Here is a 26,083-nt window from a genome sequence, read left to right on the forward strand (position 1 = left end):
TTTTTTCAACAAGCATTTTAACGTATGAAACTCAGCAAAAAAGTTCAGAAGGGTCGCTCTTAACTACATTCGATCCCTTGTTTTTAGCTTGCCACTTTCAAACGTACAATATTTGCTAGTGCATTTTATATATGCTTTTTTGAGAATTGCTTGTACTTCGTGGCACACTCATATTTATGTATGAAAGGAACAGCGTACCTGGTTGTGCAAACGCTGTGGGTTTGGGGTTTTTTCCCCAAGTTAAACGCCGTTCCTTCTGCTTTCTCTGTATGTGCACGCACAGATGCACTCGCCACCCTCTCAGCTGTATCAGCAGCCTATCACGAGATCCTAGCAACCCTAAACTTTCAGCCTTTTCGGCTGTCTTCCTGCGAGTGCTCCTTCGTGGTAATGCTACCATTTCCTCCTTTTCCAGGAGGATACAGCTATAGTCAGTTGGCCTCTGTTTACTTTGAAGTCAAGTCTAAGCATTTCCATGTAGGTAAGAGAATGTGCAATATCTAGGTTTAGCTGAGGAGGAGCGACTGTTTACAGGAAAATAGTTTTAAGTTGCATATGGGAATGACTATATGTGTTGGCCCTGAATCTTTGCAAAGGCTCTGATGGGTAGCAAATACCTGTTGCATATGTAACAGTAGTATAACTGATTTTCCATGAAGACGTGATGACTGCTCTTTCCACCCTGTATAAGCATCAGTTTCTCCAAATACTCCTCAATTCCCTGTGTGTGATTACAGTGGTTGTTCATGGTAAATAGTTCCCAGTTTTCTACACTGGCAAGCACCTGTAAATGGCACTGAGATTCTTCTGCTGTACATTGGAAAATGTCTCTTGAACAGAAGTAAAAGTAATAATTACATTGATTTATAAGAACGTAAAGCGTTATTTGGATGAATAATTTTGATGTTCTTTTCTAGGTAAAATTCCTTACATTTGAATTTGAATATGCCGCTCTTTGGGAATATTGTTATAATTAAACGGAATGGGACAGATGGAATTAGTTTTCCACTCACTGCAAGTTCTTGTTTATTTGGAAGGTGAGAATTAGTTGACTACTTACGTACATCGAAATAATATTAGTGATATTTTTCCTGCAGATTATATGTTTTAGTCCTTATTTGCAAAAATGTTTGTTTATTTGTGAATCGTGTTCAGGGGAGGGAAGGTGATATTGGACTAAAGTTAATTGTAAGACTAAAAAGCTGAACGTAATTTTTGTTACTTTTTTTCCTTGCCTTGCCAGAACTACTTTTTTTTTTAAGTTTCTGGCCAAAGGAAATCTGGGGAAGGGATTGAGAGTAATACACAGTTGATAAGCAAGTGATGGTATTCTTTTATCCAGAGGCAGTTTCCAGATAATTGGCTAGTGAAGAGAAGCCAGGTACATGGCTTGTATTCAACCATCTTCATTACATCAGTGCTCTTCTCAATTTTTCTTTTTTCTTTTTTTTTTGTTTTAGTTCTCCAAAATCTCAGTAATGCAATACGTCAGCCAATATCTAGAATTAATATTAAAGGTTAATAAGAACTTATACTCCTCCAATCTTGAAACTTGCTTTGACTTATACATTTGAGTGATAGTGGGTTTTGAGCTTGATGCAGCTATTTTACATTAAAAGATAAAATTAATATTCCTGAACGGTATATGTGAAGACTTGACTAGAAGACTTGACTAGATGATCTTACTATAAATAAGCTTCAAATAAAATGTTTTTACTTCTCTTAAACTAGGTCTGTTCAGCACATTACGGACTGATAGATACCTTAAATAATTCAGTAATTATTCAGTCCTGAATCAGATTCCGTAGTGAAAGTCTATGGGAAGCACTCCGGTGTCAATAATACTGTTCTTTGGCTTCAGCAGAGCTGCCCAGACACGTGATACTTAATGGTACAAGCATTAATTTCTGTTGGCTGCATCAGTGAGAGGTGTCAGGTACTTCTGTGAAGAGTACCTCTGGTGTGATAGCTGATATGTTTGCTGCCTAAAGACCTACAGCATGTCAAAAGCATTAGAGATTAGCTTAAAAAAAAAAAAGGAAAGAAAGAAAAAGTCTGTACCCTTAGAAACACAGCTTTCACTTACTAACAACTTCTAAGAAGGGAGAAGTGGCTATCCAGGTGAGACCAAAGGTCTATACCTAATATTCTGTCTCCGAGAGTGATCAGTAACAAATGCCTAACAGCGAGCTTAAGAGCACATGCTGGTATTTTATAAAAATATTCCACAAGTCTTTGGCAACTTGCAAGTCAGGGAAGAAGTAATCTCAAACCACCAGATACCTGTTGTAGACATGTGTCTTTCGGCTTGTTGTGAACTGCTTTTTTCAGAATTTGGGTATTTTACATATTTTTTTCTGATGTGGATTCTCTGATGTTGTACAAGTGTGAGCTCCTAATTTTTTGCCACAGTTGAAAGACATAGGTAGTTCATTGTCTTCACGTTACCAAATTTAAGAAATATCATGCTGCTGTACAATTATTAGCTGAAAAGTTGGGAAATCACCTAATTCTATAGCAGTCAGATTTTTCTGTCTTCTGTGTGTATTGAAACTCAGATTGTATTTTCACCCACAGGAGAACAGAATGTGATATTCGCATCCAATTGCCTCAGGTCTCCAAAGAACATTGTAAAATTGAAGTAAATGAAAACAAGGAGGTAAGATATACATATTTTAATGACATATGTGTTGCATCGTTGCATCTCACCAGGCTACTGAAATGTTTGTTTTATTTTTAGGCAATATTGACTAATTTAAGTGCAGTAAATCCTACGCAGCTGAATGGTGGTTGTTTTCAGCAACCTGTACCTCTGAAGCATGGAGATTTGTTTACTATTTTTGATCGTTCTTTCAGGTAAGTGCCAGTGACAAACTGTTAATGCCTCAATCCTAGAGTGTGTTCTGCAGGCAAGCAATGCAGAGAGCTTTGTGGACAAAGGCTCTTACTTCTGGATGAAGATACAGAAGATGGCTGTAGATAAATGGGAAAAATTAAAATGTCCTTTTACCATCTTCAGAAATGGAAGTTAATCTAGTTTATTTCATATTTCTTTACAATGTCTTATAGACCTTCTTCAGAAGGCAGGATTGCTTAAAGATTTTTTTTTTAATCACTTTTATATTACGTTAAGCTAAACCAATACAGATAGAATTGTCTAGAGATCCTTTTGGTTTTGTTTCAAGGGTAGTCATTTTCAGGGCAAAATTTAGAAGTATTTTGATCTAGTATTTTGATCGCTTTAAAAGTGATATGTGTGTATTGTTGGGAGTGGACAACTATTGCTATGTCGTGTATCTTAATAAGGAGAAGTTAGTCATCAGCTATTTGACAAAAAATGGTTGTCTTACTTTTTAAGTATTTCTTCCAGATTTGAATATCCTCTCCAATCAACTCCAAGAAAGAGGCGTTCTCGAGCTCCAAAAGATGAAACATTGCAGGTAATTTTGTGGCCGTAGGCTTGTTTAAGACAAGTACATTGGTACTAATAGTGATATGGCATTCCGTTTCCTTGTTCTGTTTTCTTATTAAGAATAATTTTTCAGCCATAGACTACCTTTCTGTTTGAAAATACAAAAAACTCCTTCAGATAAATACTTTTTTAAAAAATTAATAATTTATTAATTAATTTTAATGAATTGTTAATTAAATTAATAATTTATTAATTTTAGACTTGTCAGTTTCTGGTAATAGATACTTAATAATCTATGATGTCACTAATACAGGTAAGCTATTAAAAATTAATCCTTAGCTTTTTTGAAGAGAGGATGGGATGCAGGAAATACAGAGTATGGGCATTGGTTATCCTTGTACTTTAAATGGGGAAGTTTGCCCTAGAGCATGAGCACTATTTTTTTTCAAAAATAATCTGTTGTTCTGTGTGCTAGTACACTAATGGATTGTTGGAATTTATAAATTTCAAACTAAGCCTATATTTTAATAATTTATTTTCATTTTAGTTTCTTTTTTTGTTCTTGGCAAAGTTTTCTCCCTTAAAGGGGATGGTGTTAGCTTGTGAGTACTGTGGCTATTGAAAGATTTTTTTTTTTTTTTATGTTATGTTATAGTTTTCTTATTTAAATAAAAATCTCCCACTAGGTCTGGTAAGAAGGTGAGATTCAAAAGTACTTGTATATATTCGTATGCTTTGGCTGCTTTTAGAGCTAATAATTTCAATGATAAAACAAGATTTAAACTCTTGCTATATAGGACCTCAAATGTGTATTGCTTGATGTTCTTAAATTTTGAAATATTCTAGGATTTCATTTGAATACTTTTAAGCCTGTTTAATAAACAATGAATATACTTTTATAAATCTAGTGGTTTTCAATGTACAGTTGAAAGCTAAACTAAAATATTTGTTGCTCTGCTGTAATATTGTACAAATTTACAGGTTCTTCATGTTCAGCAGGTGGCAGAAGTGGAATTACTACGCAAACAAACTTCAGGATCTAAAAGTCTTCATGCTTCAGGTTGGTACCTGTTTTATGGGGGGTTTGTTTTCTTCCACTTTAGCTGCATTTATTCCTAACATAAGAGGAAAAACAAGGTTGAAAAGAGCAAAAGAAATGTATTTTAAGACACTTCAATCTGAGTACAATACACCTTGCTATGTCAGTGTACTATCTCATCATACTTAGATGCTAAGTCCTGCTGGGAGAAATCAGTTTAATTGCATCCTGACAAATGGGCAGTAACAGTTAGCCTGGAATTGGCAAAATCTATATATATTGCTTTAAGTGATTTGTGCAAATTCAGTTTATGAAGATTATAGCTAAGAAGGGAGTGCAGTACACCAGCTTTGCAATTGCAATATGAATGTCAGTTGAAACTGATAGGTGAAACAATGACCTATTACATTTTACTTTTCAGCAGCATCAAACAAGTACAACATGGCAAATTCACCTTTGTGATTAAAATTTAACTTGCAGTTCTCTGCTGACCTAGAATACAGCTAGATCCCTTTTGAGGAAATACTGCATCATCTCGTGTATTATTTTCTAATAAGAAATTGAGACAGGTATAATTGTGGAGATATATAGGAAGGGTTAATTTTGCTGATTGAAATAATAGTTTGCAATAGCTGTTTCATGTAGACCCAGTAAATATCTTCTAGAGCTACTAACTCTGGGTAGTTATAGACCATGGACTGGTTAAATGCCAGGACTTCACCTTCCCATCCTTCTTGTCTTAAGTAATGTTACTTCCATGGGAAGATAAAGGTTTGTTAGATGGAGGCTATTTATCTACAGACAGGTTTGATTTTTGTGACAGATGTTTGTTCCACTGCAAAAAACCCAGGCTGTTTCAAAGTGTTCTCTTTCAGTGGGCTGTTGTGAGCGCATCTGTATTCACAGGATTTGGGTGATAGGTTCCCCAACACTGTCCTATGGTACAACAGTCTTTGCTTCATTGTTCTATCAACTTTAAGGGAACAACTTGTAAGCTCAGTAATAAAATTACTGATGGACTTGTCTGCAGTTGAGTAAAAGCTTTCACAGAAAGACCTGATTCCCTGTTCTTTCCCATGTTTCTCTTTCCCCCCTCACTCCTTTTCCCCTTTCCCAGAAGATAATTGACAGGCTTTTCCTTGTATGTCAGAGTCTCTACCTTCATCTTTACATGGATTATTTACCATCACAATTAAGAAAAGTCAACATGTATCAGCACTTGTTTCAGCAGGCGTTCATGCTGACATAAAGTAGTGTTGAGAAATAGCCCTTGCAGGTGTACAGATGTACATGAGGTCTCAGCTTCTTGTGGCTTAAAAATACCTCTTATCAGATGAACTCTGTTAGCTTGCATATACTCCTTGCTTGTGGAAAATGCAAGGTGAAGCATGCTACCTCAAGCTTCCTTGGATGCAGTTCACAGATTGTAGTGGAATGGCAGCACAGATGCAGTCACTTGCTATGTCTCATCTGGGACGTGGCAGCTCTGCTTTATGGTCTGGCTTTACCTTAAAGGAGCATTGCCACAGTTCAAGCAATACAGCAATAAGCCGATCTAAATGGCTCTTTAATTCTATGCTCATAGATTTGTCTTGTGGCAGCCCTGAAAGATGTACATGAGCCATTGATTCTGAAGAAAAACAAAAGTGTGAAATTCCAAGTGCCTTACCTGAATCTGAGATAAATTCCAGATTACAAGTTACAATTTATGTAGATACTAATGCTTCTATTATGAGAGAAATTGTTATTGTTAACAGAGCTTTATTTACAGTACTGTATCCTGAACCCTGGTTGACCGTCTTGGGAGAGGAAAGGAAGGAATTTTTATCTGTATTTATGGAACTCATATTTGTAGTTCTGCAATTTTTAAGTAACTCTGCATCTGGATTACTTTTTGTTTTGCTTTGCTTTGGTTACTTTGTAGATAATGCTGAGTGTGAAGAAGAAAATGCCAATGAAAATAAACAAAGTACAGAGGAAAATATTTCCAAAGCTTTACCCGTCAAACTACAAACACCCAAATCTTCACACAGAATACATCAATCTAGTAAAAAGCAAAATGAAACATCTCCCTTTAGTAAACTCTATGAAAAACTGAAACATGAGATTAAAGTGAAAAAAACTCTGCAAGACAGAAATGTATCTCAACAAGCTGCAAAAGAAGATGGTAGGAGTGTTCTGCTAGAACCAAGTGCTCAAATTTCATCATCAAGTTGTGTTTATGATCTGGGAAGCCTGACTAAAGAAAAAGAAACAGGCAGAAGTGAAAATATTGAAGAACGTAAAATAAAAATAAAGCAAGAAGTAATCAGTTCAGAATTTAACCAGATCTCAGCTGTAGGAAGTGCTACCAAGAAGAGTTTCACCAGAAGTCCTCGAACTCCTGTTTCAAAGGAGATGTCAAGAGATACTGGTAAAAGAAGTCACTTGCAGGATCATAAAGAACTAAGTACAGCAGGCAAATCTAAAGGAACCGAAGTTACAACCAAACCCAGTAAGGAGAATGATGGAAATGCAGCATTTTCACTGAAGCCGTGCTCTATAGAATGCTTGGATTATGAAGATAAAATGAAAATACACAGCTCTGCAAGAACAGTAGATAAACTAGCGCAAACAACTAACATGACACGTGTTTCTGAAGTAGATAAACATGTTCTGTCTATACCAACGCCCAGAAGGAAGAGTCCTCGGTCTCATTTCATATCACCTACCAAAGAAACTAGTGGAATGAATCCTGTAAATACTGATATTCCAACAACTCGACGATGTGTGTCGTTGAAACGTAAGTCTTTTTCAGACATTTCAGGTGAAACTCAAAGGGAAGATTCAGTGTGCAGAAATGATAGCCTCAAACAACTACCTTTGGCAGAAAATAAATGCTTAAAACAAAGGCAAAATAGTAAACAACATACACCAGGAAAACCTGTAAAAGAAGAAGTGCTGAAAGAACTTTGTGATCAGGCAAACTTTGTTAACTCAAAAGAGGGACATTCTGAAACTCCTGCCTCTCTTTCTAATTCCAAGAGCCCTAGAAGAAATAACAGGCAAAATAAAGGATTATCAAACGAAAGTGTCCATTCAGAGACACTGGCTTCAGAAGAGTTAATAGTAGAACTGGCATCTCCTGCTGGTCAGAAATCTGACTCTGGAAGAAAAAGGGGTAGGCCAAGGACCTCTGGACTGCTGACTGAAAAAGCAGTGGAGACAAATGCTGTTCAAGAACATCACGGCAGGAGTACAGACGGAAAAGACAGTGGAACTAAAGAAGAGCAGGCCATGAAGGGGTATCATCAGATACAAGATTTGGAAGATGCCAGTGTTATAAGACCTCGTAGATTGTCATCAAAGAGAAGGTCTTCTGGAAGTGCTACTGTACTGAAAGACAATGAGGCTGTCTCAGAAACGAATATTTCTGGCCTGTTGGCTGGAGAAGAATCAGGTAAATATGTTTAATCCCCTGCCTCATTGTTTTTGTATTTGAGACATTCTTGTAGCATTTTTATGAGAATTTTTCCATTTACATAAAACATAGAACTCGCTGCTGACATATTAGTTCTAAAATATTTATCATGTAGTTGTATTTGACCATAAAAATATACAATAATATGTATAAAAGTTTACTCAATTGAATCTGTCTCTCTCTAAGTTACCTTCTGATATGTTTCCAACTTTAAAAAGTGAGTAAGCACTGTTTTCTATGCAGGTTAAAATGTTGACTTGGATTCTTAAATATATAGAAATGTTTCCATTGTTTTTAGGCAAGACAAAAAGGATATCTCAGAAGAGGAAAAGTGGTGATTTGTCACTTCAGCCTTTAGGAAAAAGAAAGAGAGTGTCTTTTGGTGGTCATCTAAGTCCAGAACTTTTTGATAAAAGTTTGCCTCCCAACTCGCCCCTTAAAAGAGGTGCGATTCCTGCGAGACTGAGCTTACCGTTTGGAAACTCGCCACGTGCAGTTCTGAAAAAGGCTCAGGGATTGAAGCACTTTGCAGTCCAGGTACGCATTAAGACTAATCAAGTTGCTAAGATAATTAATGTGAACAGAATTTATAAATTCTAAGACTTCTAAAGATTAATTAAAAATTACTAGTAAACCTTGTTTAATGTATGTTGGGAAGTGGAAATTTGAATTGCAAATTAAAATGGTATTTGAAATCAGCAAATTTTAATCGGCATTTTTTTAACGTCTCCATTGTAGGAAAGGACTTGGCTTACCCTTTACATCTACCTGTCTATACAGGAGGTGTGTTTTCATTCACCTCACATGCTATTGCTCATTCTCATGCATATGCGGGAATATATTTCTATATGTTTGTGCTTAGCAGCAGTGTCTACAAACTCCAGTTTACCATAAATACCAGAAAACAGAACAGTAGTTTGTTGGCAAACTGTGCAAGCTACTGCCACGTGGTTTGGCTAGAAGTTTGAAAACATTCCCTTGTCCTGGTTTCGGCTGGGATAGGGTTAAATTTCTTCCTAGTGCTGTGTTTTGGATTTAGTATGGGGAGAATGTTGATACCACACTGATGTTTTCAGTTGTTGCTAAGTGCCCTCCTAGTCCAAGGACAGCTCCCGTGCCTACTGACTGAGCTAGGTGCACAAGATGGGAGGGAACATAATCAGGGCAGCCAGCCCAGCTGGCCAGTGGGGTATTCCATACCATGTGACGTCATGCTCAGTATATGAACGGTAGGCGTGATCCAGGAAGTACCGATCGCTACTTGGTTATCGGTCAGCGCGGGTGGTGAGCAATTGCATTGTGCATCACTCATTTTATATATTCTATCATTATTTATTATTATTATTATTTTCCCTCTTCTGTTCTATTAAACTGTCTTTATCTCAACCCACGAGTTTTTCTCACTCTTACCCTTCCGATTTTCTCCCCGTCCCACTGGGGGGGACGGGGGGAGTGAGTGAGTGGCTGCGTGGTATTTGGCTGCCTGCCAGGTTAAAACATGACATTGCTGTTGATCTAAACTAGTTAAAATGTGTGTAGTGTACTTGATGTGAACAAAACTTTTGAATAAAGTAGAATAATAAATTCAGTTAATTTATTCAGTTTAATTTGTGTATGTCTTTGAGACTGTTTCAAATTTAAAACTTCTTACAAGTGTTTTTTCAGAGAATAACATTTAAGGCTTTTTCAAATGATCTGATGATATTTTATACTATTGTATTTACTCATCAGAGATGTAGCTGACCATTTGTAGTTCAGCTACGTGCAGTAACATTTTATCTTCATGTATTTTTTTTTCTACCAGGAACTTTCTGAACATTTGGAGAAAGAAAAAACGTCACCAAAAAATTTGCCAACCCAGAAGTCCCCAGCTGCCTCATCCCCTGCCTCTGGGAAGGCAACACCTAAATTTACTTTAGGCTCTCCAGCATCTTACACAAAAGGGCGTTTCTCTGTTTCTCACGTCACGGCACCATTACCAATTGCAGAAGAGAAGGATGCTGTTGCAGAAGACATGAATTCAAAGGAGAAAAATGGTGCACAAGTGAAAACACCTAAATCTTCTCACATTAACCAAGATGATAAAACCTTTTTAACAGCTACACCTGACAAATTAACAAGAAGCGCACAAGTTGCTTTGAAGATCACTCCCATGAAGAGGAGAAGTGGGGCTGTAGCAGTTATCAGTGCAAAAAGAAGAAGTGGTGCCTCTAGTGCCAATTTACTAGGTTGGTTTCAGCAGTTAATTTTTAATATAAATTTTAATGCTTTAACATTCAGGAACAAAACTGAAGTAGGCCTATTATTTCATTATGCAGAGGCCTCCAAATGATTGGCATATTTTCTGAAGGTTGTTGGACTTGTTGGAATCAACTGGGAATTGCAAAGTGTTACATTCTCTTGTATTCATAAAGCAAATTATTAAAGCATATATAAAACCATATTTAGAACAGAAGTGTTAATATTCAGAAATTGAAAAATGGATTAAGGTTCTCTGCGAGGTTAGTTGCAATAGTGATCCTTCAAGTTCAAGCAGTATTGGACTAAGTCAAATTGTATTAATTACATCAATTTTGATTTGAAAACGTGCACTTTATAGCAATCTAGCTTCAGTTTTTCTTTGTGCCTTGTTTTTTTATACACTGTTCGCAACCTTTGTCCATAGACTGGACTGCACTTAACTATTGACAGTTAAGTTATAGTTAAATTAAGATATAATTAAAAAATAGGATAATAACTGGGTGTTAATTTGAATATTTTGAAGTTGAACATTTGAATGTTGAACACTGATTTGAAATAGTTTTGACAGCACTGGAAACATGATAGGGGAGCTCTGGTTCTTGAAATTTTTATCTTTGAAGAAACTCTCAGATAAGGTCTCTTTTGTCATCTGTTTTCATAAATTAAATCAATTTGACTCTTTCAAAGTCAAATTTAAAGCTTCCCACCAACACCACCATTCACCCAGGAGTTTTTATTGCTCTTTACTATCTCAATTTTTTTGTAGTGTCATTTTAAAATTTTGAACAACATATTACATACAATGTCCCGATGATGGTCTCATCATTATTATTATTACATGATGAGATAAAATCACAGGCTCTCACAATACTTGCTGGTTAATACAGCTGAACAGTGGTATTAGTCTTTTTGCAAAATAAGTGGTTTTTTTTTTTCAGTAACTTTGGTTGTTCTGTTCATTTTAATAGCACCAGAGTACTTCACAAATATTAATGACATACCATTTTTCATTACCTTTCTGTAATGTGTAAGTGGTTTTTAATATCAGTGCATCAGTTTCTTCTGTAATATTAAAAATTTTGGATGTCTACTTTGTATCCGAAATAAAACTCTTTGTGTTTCCAGTGCTTTTTCAGATAATTTCCTGCATGCTTGACATTTTTCTACGTATCCTGAACACCCTAGCAATGACAGCTTGTGAAAGTTCTTTTTATTTACAGACTTTCCCCAACTTGTGCAGCAATTCTGACAAGAGAATAATAATATCCTTTTCTTCAGGACGGCATTCCCCTTTTTATCTCTACTTAAAAAAAATAATCGTTTCTTTTATATGATCCCTGTCTTCTCATAGCCTGTTTCTGAAGTAAACAAGGCAGATGTCCTACCAACTTACAGCTTCATTTATTACACAGCTGTAACTAATTCCCTGATTCCTCTGCTGTGTACAGAATGATGTTGTGATAAAGATAACCTTGCTTTGGGAATTTTCAGAGTATGTTATGAGGAGAAGGTGATACAAGAAAAATTATGTCCCAATATCTATTTGACACTGTATGAAGCTTTTTGTTGTTGTTTTGTTATGAAAAGAAATACTGGATTCTTGGACACTTGTTAAACTTCAGCTGAAATTGGGTCTTCCAATTGAAAGTGTTTCACAGAGCGCTTTAGTATAGGTGTTGTCAGATGATACAACAACCACTTTTCTATGCCTGACTGCAGTAAATCCATTGGATTCATAAAGAAATAACTGTGAACTTCCATTTATACAGCTGAGAATTAAAGTGGTTATTTCTCTTTTGCTTTCTAGTTGCAAAATCTTGGGCAGAAGTGGTAAAATTAGGTGTTGCAAGACCACAGTCAAAGACTGTTAAAAAAAATGTCCAAAAAGGAAGATCCCTGAAGAAGATAACCCAATCACCAAAGGTATTCTTTTTCTTTTTTCATGTTTCTTTTTTTTTTGTTTTTGCATAACCACAAAACAGCTAGTAGGTATTTTGCTGTAGAAGCTGGAAGCTTATGAGCTTTTAGTATGATGTTAGATGGGTGTTGATGTCTGTCACAGCATATAAGAAATGTAGGTTTTATATAAAAGGAATCTTTGTTTACTAACTTTTTTTGCCCCTTCCCTTCTTTCCCCTCTGCAGACTCCAGAAAGAAAAATAAAAGGTCATTTTAGTACAGGTCATGCAGAGTCACCTGCTACAATAGTTGTAGGTAGAGCTTATTCCACCACAGTCAGAACGGCTGGACAGGTTCCTAAAGTGGTAAAAAATCCTATCTTGAAGCTAAACATGAACATGGACGAAAGCTTCACAGGTAAGTTTTTAAAGTCTATTGCTCACTCTGCCAACTGTGTAGTTCTTTTTTCAAAGCATACGCTCACTTCTCTGAATGTTATTTATAGGAATGACTGAAATGTTTCAAACCCCAGAAAATAAGAGTGGAAAAACATTACCTTTGGCCACTGTTCAGAAGGCTGATTTTACACCAACGTGTACTGCAGTGGAAATTTCTGAGTTGCACACTCCTGAAGAATCTGGTATGTTTGTTACTTGAAAAGAAAGGAAATGTTTAGGTATACTTAGTGGTAGTGGCGCGTCTGCTGCTTGAGACAGTGAGTAGTCTCTGCCTAGGCAGACGTGATGCATTGAGATGAAGCATCTGGCAACCCCTAAAAGGAACCATTGATTTTTATCATGTATTAAAAGACATTTTTGTAGTTCTAGTTAATTTTTGAGTAGGTGTTATTTTCTTATTCGTTCTATTTGGTATGAAACTTCAGAAGTATTGTTTCAGGCAAATCTTGTGCTGAAGCATGGCACTTCCTTACTCAGTTGTCTGTGGATACATCTAAATCCAGTGACATAGTGTCATGATAGGGAGAGGTTATTGTGTAATCTTGCAGAAAAAGTCTGTTTAGAACTTTTTTTAAAAAGTATCAGGTTAGAAAGATTTGTATTAAGGTGGTACTTTGTTGTGCTTTCTTTTGCTAATAATCTTGCATACCAGTGTTGTATAACTCAGAATTCTTGAAATTAAAATTCCGTTTTCTTGAGAATTTACCAAAACCGAGCATCTACTGAAACACCGAGAAAAATCAAGAATAAATCCTCCAATATTTAAAATAATAATAGTTGAAATGTATTTTGGTTTATTTCAGATGTTGTGGAAGACAGGCTTAGGTATAACAAACCTTGTTATAACTTCAGAAGGGAATCCAGTAAAAAGTGTTTTCTTTTCAAAGAAGAACTAGCAGAGTGATCTTCACCCACTCGAAGATGTCTGTTATCAGCTGTAATTTATCCTGTTACTTAGTGCTTTCCTTAAATCAATGAGCAAGCCCTTAATCTTAGATACTATATACATCGATCCTTTTGTATGTCAGGAATCCTTTAGTTTCATAATTTAGGGAATATGGATGGAAAAAACTAGTTTATTTCTTAATCCTGCTGGACCAGGAATTTGGAAGGACTTGGAACATCTTATGATTAGGACTTGATGGGATAGGAACTACAAAGGCAAGTTATTGCTAGATCCTATAAGCGTTGATTAAAAAGTGACACCTGTAGACATGTGTACTTTATTTCTAGTTTGGAGATGAGGCTTTTAAAATGAACAGATAAGATTGAGATTATACTTGTAGTTAAGGATACGGGACTCCTAGAGTTAGCCTGTTCCTCCAGCCTGCAGTAGTCTTGTTACTGGCCTACAGGTAACTCATTAACTGCAATTCTCTGAGCCTGGTCATCCAGCCAGTTCTTTATTCAACCAGTTGCTCATTCATCTCGCATGTGATGTTCTTGTTTGGATACCAAAATATTGTGGGAGACAGTGTTAAAAACCTTGTTAAAGTTGCATTAAATAATAGCCACTCCACTGCTCTCTTTTCATCCACAAATCTGTTCTTTTTATTGTAGAAGGTAATTGGATTGGTCAGGTATGATTTTCCTCAGATAAATTGATGCTGATTGTTCCCAATCACCCTGTTCTTCCTGTGCCCAGAAATGTTTCAAGAGGACCTGTTCCACTGTTTTTCCAGGGACCAAAGCGAGGCTAACCTTTCAATATTCAAGGCCTGGTTTTGAGTATATCATTCTGGAAATAGCATTTCTGGCATTATAAATTTGGTCTAAATTGCATTTCAGGAAGAAAATACAACTTCCTCTAAATTCTTCTGTGAGTTATGACCAGACTTTTTTCCATAACCTCTCCTTTGCTTCAGTTCTTTTTTGCTAGAGGGAGGAATGATGGCTGTTTCTACTGAGCAACAGCATGGTTACACTTGTTCTAATGCTTGTGCTTACTGTGCTAGGAAATAGGGAAGGAAAATAAATAGTTGGCACTAAACAGCCAGAGAAATTAACTTCACTTGTTTTCCCAAGCTTTCCTCTTGATTATCCTTTTCTGCTATGCATAATGAGCAGGCTGCAAAAGAATCCAAGAACTCCAAAAGTCAGTGGCTCTGCAGTGACCATAATGAATATTTGTGAAAAGTGTCTTTCCACGGGACACTTGTGGTACAAGCCACATGCAAACTGAGTAGCTGGCTGATATTATTGCGGGACCTCTCTCCATTATTTTTCAACGGTCTTGGGAGTCTGGAGAGGTCGCAGTCAACTGGAAGCTGGCAAATGTCATCCCAATTTTCAAGATGGGTAAGACAGAAGACCCTGGTAATTACAGGCCTGTCAGTCTCACTTCAGTGCCTGGTAAAATTACGGAGAAGGTTATTCTGGGAATTATTGAAAAACACTTGAGAGAGAACGCAGTCATTGGTCATAGCCAGCATGGTTCATGAGGGGAAAGTCCTGCTTAACCAACTTCATTTCCTTTTATGACAAGGTCACCCAACTAGTTGACCAAGAGAAGCCAGTAGATGTGGTGGTTTTGGATTTTAGCAAAGCTTTTGATACTGTCTATCACAGTATCCTTCTGGATAAAATGTTCAGCACACAGCTAGACAAGTCCATAATACGTTGGGTGAGCAATTGGCTGGTGGGTCGGGCTCAAAGAGTTATAGTAAATGGGGTTACATTAGGCTGGTGGCCAGTCACCGGTGGCATCCACGAGGGCTCAATTTTAGGGCTAGTGCTCTTTAATGTTTTTATAAATGATCTGGACACAGGAATTGTATATTAAGTAAGTTTGCTGATGATACTAAATTAGGAGGAGCTGTGGACTCCCTTGAGGGTAGAGAGGCTTTACAGAGAGATCTGGATAGATGAGAGCTCTGGGCAACCACCAAACATGAAATTTAAAAAGAGCAAGTGCCGGATTCTCTACCTGGAACGGGGTAATCCTGATTATATGTACAAATTGGGGGACGAGAGGCTGGAGAGCAGCCCCATGGAAAGAGATCTGGGGGTTTGGGTTGATGGCAAGTTGAATGTGGGGCAACAGTGTGTCTTGGCAGCCAAAAGGGCCAACGTGTCCTGGGGTACAACAAGCACAGTATCGCTAGCCGATCGAGGGAGGTGATTGTCCCACTCTCCACCGCACTGGTGTGGCCCCTCCTTGAGTACTGTGTGTGGTTTTGGGTACCTCAATGTAAGAAGGACATCAAACCATTAGCATGTGTCCAGAGGAGGGCGACCAAGATGGTGAAAGGTCTCAAGGGCAAGACTTACGAGGAGAGACTGAGGTCACTTGGTTTGTTCAGCTTGGAGAAGAGAAGGCTGAGGGGGGGACAGCAGAGGGGGACAGCAGAGGGGGAGGTGCTGATCTCCTCTCTCTGGTGACCCGCGATAGGACATGAGGAAATGGAATGAAGCTACGCCAGGGGAAGTTCAGACTGGACATTATGAAAAGGTTCTTCATTGAGACGGTGGTTGGTCCCTGGAACAGGATCCCCAGGGAAGTGGTCACGGCACCAAGCCTGTCAGAATTCAAGGAGTGTCTGGACGACACTCTTCATCATATGGTTCAGTTTTAGGTAGTCCTGCAAGGAGTAGGGCATTGGACTTGGTGGTCCTTATGGGTCCCTTCCAACTTGAGATATTCTATGATTCCATGATATAAATTTTACAAAAATCTCTTGTCATTTTTTTCGTCCTTGGTGTCGGAAAGGTCAAATGTATGTTCTTTAATGTGAAAATTTCTCACTTATGTCTGGTATTTGCAATAAAAAACTTACACCACTAGAAATTTTAGGGAAAACAGAAAACATTAATTTTTATATCAGATTAAATAAGGAAAAAAATCAATTTTTTTTACAGTCAGTTTTTTAAATGTATGCTGTGCCTTGCAGAAGCTAATTACCGAATCAGTTGTTGATGCACATTTTTGGATTTTGGTTGTAGAAGGCTCTGGCTGTTTGAATCCATTTTACTTAGTTATACAGCAATTCGAATGCTTGGACTTTCTGCTTAATTCTTTTTCCAAATTGCATAAATCTACTGCTTATTTCAGGAGAGATGATGGTGTCACCGTTAAATAGTTCAGATGCTTCAGAACAGAAACAAGATAGTCCGGGAATTTGTCACTTTCTGAGAGAGAAGGAGTCTCTAAAGTCTATGTTTGATGCAATATCCCCAAAAACTCCTGAAAAAAGAAAAGCTATGCTGGAAGAAAATATTAATGTGGATAGTTTGTCAATAATTCCAGAAAAACAAGCATCTCGAGTGAAATCAGGAAGTAAAAGGAGGACTCCAAAGCAGAAGTTGGAGCCTGTTGAGGTCATGTCAGGCATCAAGCAGCTTTTAAGGACCCCAGAGCAAAAGTCAGAACCGGTAGAGGCCTTGTCAGGCATCAAGCAGCTCATGAAGACCCCGAAGCAAAACTCGGAGCCTGTAGAGGCTTTGTCGGGCATCAAGCAGCTCATGAAGACCCCAAAGCAGAAGCCGGAGCCTGTAGAGGCTTTGTCAGGCATCAGGCAGCTCCTGAGCACACCAAAGGAAAAGTTGGAGCCAGTCGAGGTACTATCAGGCATCAAGCAGCTCATGAGAACTCCACAGCGGAAACCAGAGCCAGTCGAGGTCCTATCAGGCATCAAGCGACTCATGAGAACTCCACAGCGGAAGCCAGAACCAGTCGAGGTCCTATCAGGCATCAAGCAGCTTTTGAGGACCCCGCAGCAGAAGCCAGAACCAGTCGAGGTCTTGTCAGGCATCAAGCAGCTCTTGAGGACCCCGCAGCAGGAGTTGGAACCTATTACAGATGAAATTGCCTTTAAAAGATTGCTGAAGACTCCAGTGCAAAAAAGGGAAGCAGTAAAAGGTGTGGCAGGTATTACTTTAATTGAGAAAACTCCAAAGCTGAAATATCAACCAGTAGAAGACATGATTGGAGTCAGCCGTATTTTCAAGACACCAAAGGAAAAAGTTGAACCCATAGAAGATATGTTTGGTATTAGTAGACTCGTGAAGACTCCGAGAGAGAAGTATCAACCAGTTGATGATTTTGTGGGTCTGCAAAGGCTTATGGCAGAACCCAGGCAGAAATGTTCTGATTTTGAAGTGGACTATGTTGGAGTTACAGAAATGTTTGATATACCAGAGGAAATTAAGGTAAAATACTTTCTTTAGCTCTTGGAAGGAATATATTTAGACTTTGAAGCCTGTGGTTGAAATGAATTCTTAGGCCTCCTAGTATGACGTCTTGTATGTTACAGCACTTCAAATATGTCGTGCCCGTAACCTCTGGAGGAAAAGATACCTTCTAGAAAAGCACCTCATGTTGATTCAAAAAGTGTAAAGATGGCAATCTTTTTTACTTGGTAGCTTTGTCCAGGTGAATGCTCCCCTGCTAGAAGACATAGCTTATTACAAATTTGAATCTGAGCACTTTTTTTTTTTCTTTGAAGGAGCCCTGTCTAAGTAGTTACTGAGGTTGCTTTGGGTTACCATTCTGACCTTATAATTCACAGCTTCATCACTCTTGTCATTTGTGAATTTTATTAGTATTGATTTTGATGTTAATTCCCAGATCCATAGGTAAAATGTTGAGTATCACTGGGCTTAGTGCTTATCAGTGTAGAACTACAGTAAAACACTACAAAATACTCAAAAGATTCGGCTTCAATACCCCAAATTCCTTTTGAGCACTCATTTAGACACTTTTCAGCCCATTTAATTAATACTTTTTTTAACTCTATGCAGTGTTATCTTTCTCTTTAAAAACTGCTACATTAGCTCAGATGGCAAGTATTAAGTTTGATATATTTGTGTGGTAATATCAAATATATGGATGCAGTTACAAAACTAAGCAGATTTCATTTTTAAAGAAAAGTATTTGACAAGACTTTTTTCAACTATTACTGTACATTAATTTTATATTAGTTGGCTCCATTATTTCTTGTCTTGTTAGACATGCATTTATTGATTATTGTTTATTCCCTCAGGTCAGATCAGTAAATGTTATGGATTCTAAGCAAGAAGATACTGCACCTCCTTGTACTAATTCCAGTCATAAATATGGTAAGTACAAATACTTTTGCTTTAACTAGAGGAATAATTAAATATACAAGGTAATAGATGTTATTATGAAGTTTTAACATATGTTTTAAAAATTCAAAAATACATAGTGCGAAGCATGCATAGCTCATGGAATTTGTGCCATCATCCTTGATGAACACCAGGTGCTAGAATTCTACTGGTGTAGAAGTAACAGTGTAGTAGTTTGTTGGTGTGGTGATGTTGGCATCTCCAAACGTACCAGTGTAAAAAACCTGATGTTAAGGTCTCCACTTAAAATTTATCTTTCTTTGCAAAGACTTTCAAGAACATAACTTAAACCTATCAATGCTACCTACCAAATAAACCAAACATCTTTGGTCAGAAGCCTGGCCTTTAATCTAGGAGTTGGTTAAAATCATTATTTATTTATTTATAAATTAAGAATATTAAGTGTGATTTTTTTGAGCAAGATGACTCTGTTAGGAGAATCGAAACTCACAGATACTTTGATCTCAGGCATAGTAATGTATAACTTTTGTTTGTGTTCTTTTCTATGTAAAAACTTTGAATGGGGGGCAAAAAAAACCTGTTTTAGAAGACAAAGGAAATATTTCACAAGGTGAAGATTCTCAACAGAAGGAATCAACTGGTGAAGACCAGTCTACCCAGAGACCAACAAGGGGCAGATCACGGAAGACAGTACATCCTGCTTCAGCAAAGCAGCATGAAAAGGATTTAACTTTAAAAGAATTGCAAGGTCTGGGAAAAAAGAGCACCCAAGAAGAGATGGGAGAGATCAGTACTTCAACTTCAGTAGCTAAAAACGAAGGAAGAGGAAGGAGAATAAACAGTTGCATACAAGAAGAAATTGTTTCAAAGCACCCTGATCAGGAAAAAGTTGAAACTGTTTCATCTGTGGAGCCACATGGAGCTACTCAAAGACCAGGAAGAAGTAAAAGGAAAGAACCAAAGGAGTTAAAACATCCAAGTGAGAATCTTGAGTCTTGTGGCAAAGATTCTTCAGTGCTACAGAAAGAACCTGCAAATATGAAACAGACTTTGCAGGGGTATGGCATCAATGACATATTAGAAACTGAAGATGATCCAACCATAAAGACAGTAATTGTATCTAGTAGCATTCAGAATGAAAATTGTCAACTGCAAACAGGTTTAAAAAAACCTGAAAACAAATCTAATGAAGGTGGCGTAGAAGACAGTGAAGAAATGCTTCTGTCACCTGGGAAGAGGTCTAAAGGAGTAAAAAAAGTAGAAAACACAGAACCACTGATTCCACCTAGAAGAGGAAGAAGAGCTAGAAATGACCAAGTTAAACAAACTTCTTCAGAGGACCTTCATGGGACAACAAGGAAGCTTTGCAAAGACTCATCAGCAGAGATGGTACAAAGAGATGAAGGGGCTTTTGACAAAGATACTGAGACTGCCACAGCAGAAGAATCTGAAAAAGGAACTAAACTTGAAATAAAGATAACAGAGAAAAGTGTTAAGTCTTTAAGAAGTGCTAGAAAACACTCAACTGAAGTAAAAGCAGACATTTATGGGATGGCACTTGAAAATAAACAAAACATTCAGAAAACGGAGGAAACTTCAGCTGAAACTGATACTGAAACACAATCACACATCAAAAATGAGATTAAAGTATCTCAGGGAGATGAGACAGAAAATGCTCAGGAAAATGCAACAGAGGCATCTCAAAGATTAAAGACAGAGTCACCTTCTGGAGAGACAAACAAAATGCCAATTACTGCTCTGAACTTGGAAGCAAACAGAAGTGCAGTACAAGAAACAAACAGAACTAGAAACAGGAGAGGCAAAAATGATTCTTTGGAGAAAAAGACTGATGAATTTGCTGAAGATGTAAACAACCCAGAACTAACTACTCCCAAATTTAAGTCAGAAACAGAAATGGACGAATCTTCTCTCAAAGATTCTCTGAGCTCTGTTTGTGTCAAGAATACATGCCAAGTCACGAAGGACCAGAACAACCCACCTGGCACATCAATACCTGCTGCAAACACTGGCCGTCTTGCTCACAGCCGTCAAAAGCGGACAAGAAATGAACAGGGAACACTTAAACCAAAGCAGACTGAAATCCTGCAAGAGAATCAAGCACGAAACAACGGAACTGCATGTAGAAGAGGTAGAGGTAGAAAAGTTAATTTTGAACTTGAAGCCAGTTCCGAAGTGGTTGGAGGAGAAAGGAGTTTACCTAAGGATGACAAAGGAATGACTTACAAAGGTGGTCAACATGAGACTTCAGAAAATTCTTCTTCACAAGTAAGGAGGAGCAGAAGAAAGCAAGTTGATTGCATGCCACAAATAGCTGGTTCTACCTTTATGGAAAAACAAACATTAATTGCAGATCATAGTAAAGATGAGGCTTTTGTAAAGGAGCAAGATTCAGCTGTGGAAGCTACTCTGTCTTCAACAGAAGACAATCCACTGAGACGAGGGAAAAGACGAGAGGTTGCTGCAGCGTCACAAACACCTAGATCTCTTTCTATCAGAAAAAGATGTGGGTTGCTAGAAGGTGATGATAAAAAGATGACTGTGAGAGAAGATCAAAATCCAGCTTTGGGAAATAAAACTTTGCAGGCAAAAATAACTGTCTCGGCAAGGGACAAAAGGAAAAAGATTGATCTAGCAGCAGAGGCAAAAAGTTCATCTTCTCTCCAGAGAAAATGTGGCTTGTCAGAAACTGATGATAAAGAGGAGAGTACTAATGAAGAACAAAATATGCCTTTGGAAGCAGAGTCCTGTGCAAAAGAGAAGCCGTTAGGAAGGGGCAGAAGGAAAGAAACTGCTCTGGCATCACTCACAACTAATTACATTTCTCTGAGAGGAAAACGCAGTTTGCCAGCAGATAATGGTAGAGAAGAAGCTCCTAAAGAAGATCAAAATGTTCTGTTAGAAACTTTTGGTTCATCTGTAAAAGAAAATCAACGGAGAAAAGGCAGAAGGAAAGAAATTGCCCTCTTGTTAGAAGCCACAAGTTCTATTCAGGGAAAACAGGGCTTATCAAAAGGAAGTGGTAGAAAGAATAATTATGGGGAAGCAAAAAAGCTGATTTTAGAAAATTCTACTTCCCAAGAAAAAACGGATCTTTCAAAAGGGAACTCAAGGCAAAAAATCACTTCACTGGCTGTTAGTTCCACCTCACTTCGAGGTTTGCCAGAAGACGGTAAGAATGAAACTCCTGAAGAACAACTGAGTATACTTTTGGAAGTAGCTCCATCTGCAAAAGAAAATTCATCAAGAGTGGGCAGAAAGAAAACAATTTCTTCCAAATCTGAAGAAACTAGTTCCACTTTTCTCAGGGAAAAACCTGGCTTGCCCAAAGATAGAGGTCAAAAGAGGATTCTTAAAGAAGGTGAAGGTACGTCCCTAGAAAATAATTCATCCCAGGAAAGAACAAGGCAATTGAGGAATAAAAGGAAAAAGGTAGAATTCACATCAGAGGCAGCTACTTCTACTTCTATTCGTAAAAATGGCGACTTGCCGGAAAATGGTAACACTTTGGAAACTGAAAATGTGTGTTTGACATCCACTGGTTCTGAAAAAAATAATCGGTCTGGAAAAGAGGTTAACCCTGTACAACAGGCAACTTCCACTTCTCGCAGAAGAAAATGTCAGTTGCCAGCAGATGACTTAGCATCCAAAAAATTAAAATCAGGTGAGGCAAGAATTTGCTTTCGATTTTATAAATATAACTAAGCTATTTATAGACGTAACAATAATGTGTACAAAATTCTAGTATTATTGTGGGCTGCCATGCTCTAGTATAGATAGATAGAGAGTAGATCTTCAATATAGCAAGAAGACTGAAGTAAATGGGCTCTATGTTGTCTTATATAAACAAGTTGTTTTTCCTAAGTAGAAGGGGTTGGTTTTATGGGATATGAAATGTATTCTTCCTCTGTTGGGGTATTCAAATGTCTTCGTGCCCTTCTATAATACATTCTCTCTCAATCCATAACAATAAATTGCAGTTTAGAGTAAAGCAACTAACTTAGGTGCAGAAGAAGGCAGTAATGACAGAACATGATAATCACATGTTTGTAGCACCCATTGTTTATCTTGTTTTCTCCTAAATATCATCTAAGCTCCTGCTTTTGTATCTCTAGGTTTTGGAGTACCTTCACTAGTCATCAACTGTTTTTTGAAGTTGATGCTAGAAGGGCTTGAAGCTGTATTTGAGCTAAAAAGACAGCAAAAGTTCCATGCATCTCCCATTTCCTCCTTTACTGTTTTGCTTTCCCCAAGCCGATAGAACTCTTGCTGCAGACATCTAAAATATTCCCTGGAATTTTCAGCTTGATGTGATGTAACTTAAAAACTACCATGATGAATTAGAAAATATTATCAAATAAATGTATGCAAATGGAAATAACAATGAACCTTTAGTGCTACATATTGAAGAATTTCCTGTCAAAATGTGTTAAAAACCTTATCGTGATTTGACTGTGCCCTTTGTTTCATTTCTCTTTGGCTCTTTCCCTTTTCTATTGCATGTGCTTATCCTCATATAACTTGTACATCTATTTTACCATGTATCTGTCTTCGTTTATTGAGTTTTCTTTTGTTTCCCTTTACACACCTGCTGGTTCCTGCTTCCTGTTACTGATATATGTACTTGCCAAATGATTGATCTCTTCTGATGCTTTACTACCTGCCTGGATTTTCTCTTCCTGGAAGGTCATCTTTCCCCACATGGATTGTAGAGACGGTTTCTGTCTGGTGCTTGGGTTGATGTTCATCTGTTGGAGCAGCTTAACTTTTCTGTGCTATCGAGATACTCACACAGGCATCTAGGGTTTACAGTTAAAACCCTGACTTTCCAGCTTTATCTGGACCGTAAAACAGTTGCTATATATTCATTTTTGCAGGATTTTTCTTCAGTGTTGGATATGTTTTAGTTTTACATATCAGTAGAAGGAATTTTAGCTAAAATGGTAGCTAATTGGTTTTGGTGCTCTCATTAATGTTAACCTACTTTCAGAAATAGCTGTAAGTCCTCAGGGATCTATCTTAAAGGATATTGGATGTGCAGAAGTATGGGGTTTGTAACTGGCTTGTTGAATTCATAGATGTAATCTTTGGAATGTAGTCATTAGGGACACTTTCTTTAAAAACAATCTAACTGAAGATTGAAGTTTGTGTAAAATATTTGATTTATGATACAAATTTACAGTTAATTTTTTTTTGTGTACAAATAGAGAATGATGAAAATAGATCGCTACAAAAAGGAAAAAGAAACAAAGCTAAAGAAGAACTTGGCGAAGAGGATGTGAGGGCTACTCGGACTGCTGGAGGGACGGACAGGAAGACAAGATCTAGCACAAGAACAAGTGCAAGAACAAGAAAATAGTCTTAACAGTCACAGAACCAGTTTTTAAATCAATTCAGTAGTTGAAATTGCAGTTTTTTAATGTGAATTGATTTGCACTCAGATTTTAAGCTCAGATTTTGTAAAGCAATCACTGAATTATGATAGTATCAAAATATGTCTTTAACGTGTTTACAGATACAGCCTAGATACCTGTTTTAGTAGATTTGTCTGTGTAGTGGTTCCTAAACCATGGGGTGCTTATGCAAAACTGCAAACATAAAAATGAATCTTTTTGTAACAGTATTTGTCCCCCTTTTTCTCTTGATTAGTACAGCAGTCAGGAAGCCATATTACTTTATTGCCATTTTAATTGTAAGCTATTTTCTGCTTAAATTTTCATGTGCTTAAGTCTTATTTTTCATTACAGTTCTGTAAATATTCTTTAAAAAATTATAGATGTATTAGCAGAACTATTATGCTGAAATTTTGATAATTTTTTAAAAAAACCCTTAAGTTTGTTGTACTGAAAAGTGCAGATTTGTAAGTCATTAAATTTGTAAACAATTTGGGACTTGTGTGTTTTGTGTTCTTATGAACAGTTAAGAGAATGTGTAATTACTGCAGTCCTTTTACAAGCGTATTTCAAAGATTCATCCTTCCTAGCCACGTGGCACGGTTTTGAAAGCGTACCGTGGGCCTTCTGCAGCGCGGACGCTTCTCTTGTGAATGCGGCCACGCGGTGCAGCACTTCCCTCTGTGAGTGAGCGTTGGTAAGAGAGGAGGGAGTAGTGAGTGTAGGAAGCTGTGTTGCCCCTTTTCATAGAGTCACAGTTAATGTGGAGTAGCTAGGGTGGTTTGGAGATTGTTTTTAGAGATCAGTGGCTGCAGTGAATGGGTAAGCAGTGTGCATTTGTCTTCAAGGCTGGTGGCTTCCTGTTACTGTATTAAATGCAGAAAGGGAGAAAATTCATCTCAGGCATCTAAGTTTTGTGCAGTTTTAAGACCTGAGTTAAAAGGTTACATTTTTATTGAGTCTATGAGGAGTTACAGACATTACGGAAAGACAGCTGGATGCTATGTTCAGATATTCATGTTAGCTCTTCTTTTTGGGAATGATAATAGCCCTTTCTTCACGTGAGTTCTTGTTTGGGAAGTCTGTTGTTCTCTTTCTTCAAAATCCAGAATAGTCAGATTAAGTAAGGAATGCACTGGATGCTGTCCAGATGTTCAGAGCTCAGATGTGATATGATATTAAAATTATTTTTTTTTTAAATTTAGGTGGTTTTTTTTAATATGTGGAATGTGCTGTGTCCATATCCACAGTTTTTTAAATGCTTTGGGCATTTTATCCTGTTATAATGCACTTTTTTTTTCTATACTTCAATTCTAGCGTGTAGATTTTAAGTGTAAGATGCTGTAGTTCTAGTCATATTTTCAAATTAGCTCTGTTGCTTCCTGCATGTGTTTGCTCTACCGTAGTTACAAGCTTTCCACTGACCAGGACCAGTGGATGGTCTATTCCTCTCGAAATAGCAGCAACCCCCCAGGACTTTCTTGTGATTAGAGTCAGCGCTTGATGACGGTTGTTGCTATAGGATTGAGGAGTCTTTTCTCCAGCTTTGATTTCAGGCTTCCAGATGCGAGGAACATCTTTACCCAAAATGTTTAATTGGTCTATGGTGCAGGATTTGCCATCTTCCTAACTTTTGGGTCATGTAGCTTCATGCATCTTGTCACAGCAACAACTGAAGCAGTAAGTCTGGACTCTCAAAGAGTTTTTCAGAATGGTACCTGTTTTATTGGATCTATATATTAAGTCCCAGCAGGCTGAGCAACTTCTCCAGTTTCCTCTCACCCTATAAAAGGGTGGTCTTTTTCTTCTCATGCTTCGTTCATGGCTCTAAGTCTACTTAACCAAAAAACAGACCAAAACTCCACCTTTCATGAAGCTATTGCTTTATCAGCCCCTACTGGCTGCTTCCTAGAAGTATCCCCTGTTGTTTTCAGAGAAGGCCAGAGACTATAACCATTAACGGATTCACAGAAGGGAAATGGGACAAAGCAACTTAGCATTTGTAACCCCTTGAAGTTAATGTATAGGGGATCAATTTGTCAGAACCCCATTGCCACTATGGTGCATATTATGAGGTTAAAAAAACCCGCAACACCTAGGAGTTGCTGTAGGTTTAAA

The 26,083-nt window shown here is 37.5% G+C and overlaps 1 protein-coding gene across 4 annotated transcripts; it reads left to right on the top strand.

The window, feature by feature from the left end:
• Positions 1 to 921: 921 nt before the first annotated feature.
• MKI67 (marker of proliferation Ki-67) lies at positions 922 to 25,735 on the top strand. Of its 4 annotated transcripts, none has more exons than XM_075155291.1 (15): positions 922 to 1,037; positions 2,578 to 2,659; positions 2,741 to 2,856; positions 3,371 to 3,440; positions 4,394 to 4,472; positions 6,376 to 7,890; positions 8,210 to 8,448; positions 9,716 to 10,139; positions 11,960 to 12,075; positions 12,297 to 12,468; positions 12,557 to 12,691; positions 16,561 to 17,657; positions 18,491 to 18,566; positions 19,141 to 22,236; positions 23,780 to 25,735. In XM_075155291.1, the coding sequence occupies exons 1-15, from the start codon at positions 946 to 948 to the stop codon at positions 23,929 to 23,931; spliced, it is 7,461 nt and encodes a 2,486-aa protein (XP_075011392.1). In that variant the 5' UTR covers positions 922 to 945; the 3' UTR covers positions 23,932 to 25,735. The 4 variants fall into 4 exon arrangements, with proteins under 4 accessions (XP_075011392.1, XP_075011393.1, XP_075011394.1 ...); XM_075155292.1 differs by having other exon boundaries at positions 19,144 to 22,236; XM_075155293.1 differs by having other exon boundaries at positions 4,409 to 4,472.
• The last annotated feature ends 348 nt before the right edge of the window (positions 25,736 to 26,083 follow it).

The sequence above is a fragment of the Calonectris borealis genome, chromosome 7, assembly GCF_964195595.1.
Source record: "Calonectris borealis chromosome 7, bCalBor7.hap1.2, whole genome shotgun sequence".
NCBI lineage: Eukaryota > Metazoa > Chordata > Aves > Procellariiformes > Procellariidae > Calonectris > Calonectris borealis.

Bases quoted from the DNA above. Each gene is read 5' to 3' on its own strand.
- MKI67 (XM_075155291.1), top strand. From the start codon at position 946: ATGCCGCTCTTTGGGAATATTGTTATAATTAAACGGAATGGGACAGAT. The intron at 4,473-6,375 runs GTTGGTACCTGT...GTTACTTTGTAG, and splicing joins TAAAAGTCTTCATGCTTCAG to ATAATGCTGAGTGTGAAGAA. The intron at 12,692-16,560 runs GTATGTTTGTTA...TGCTTATTTCAG, and splicing joins GCACACTCCTGAAGAATCTG to GAGAGATGATGGTGTCACCG.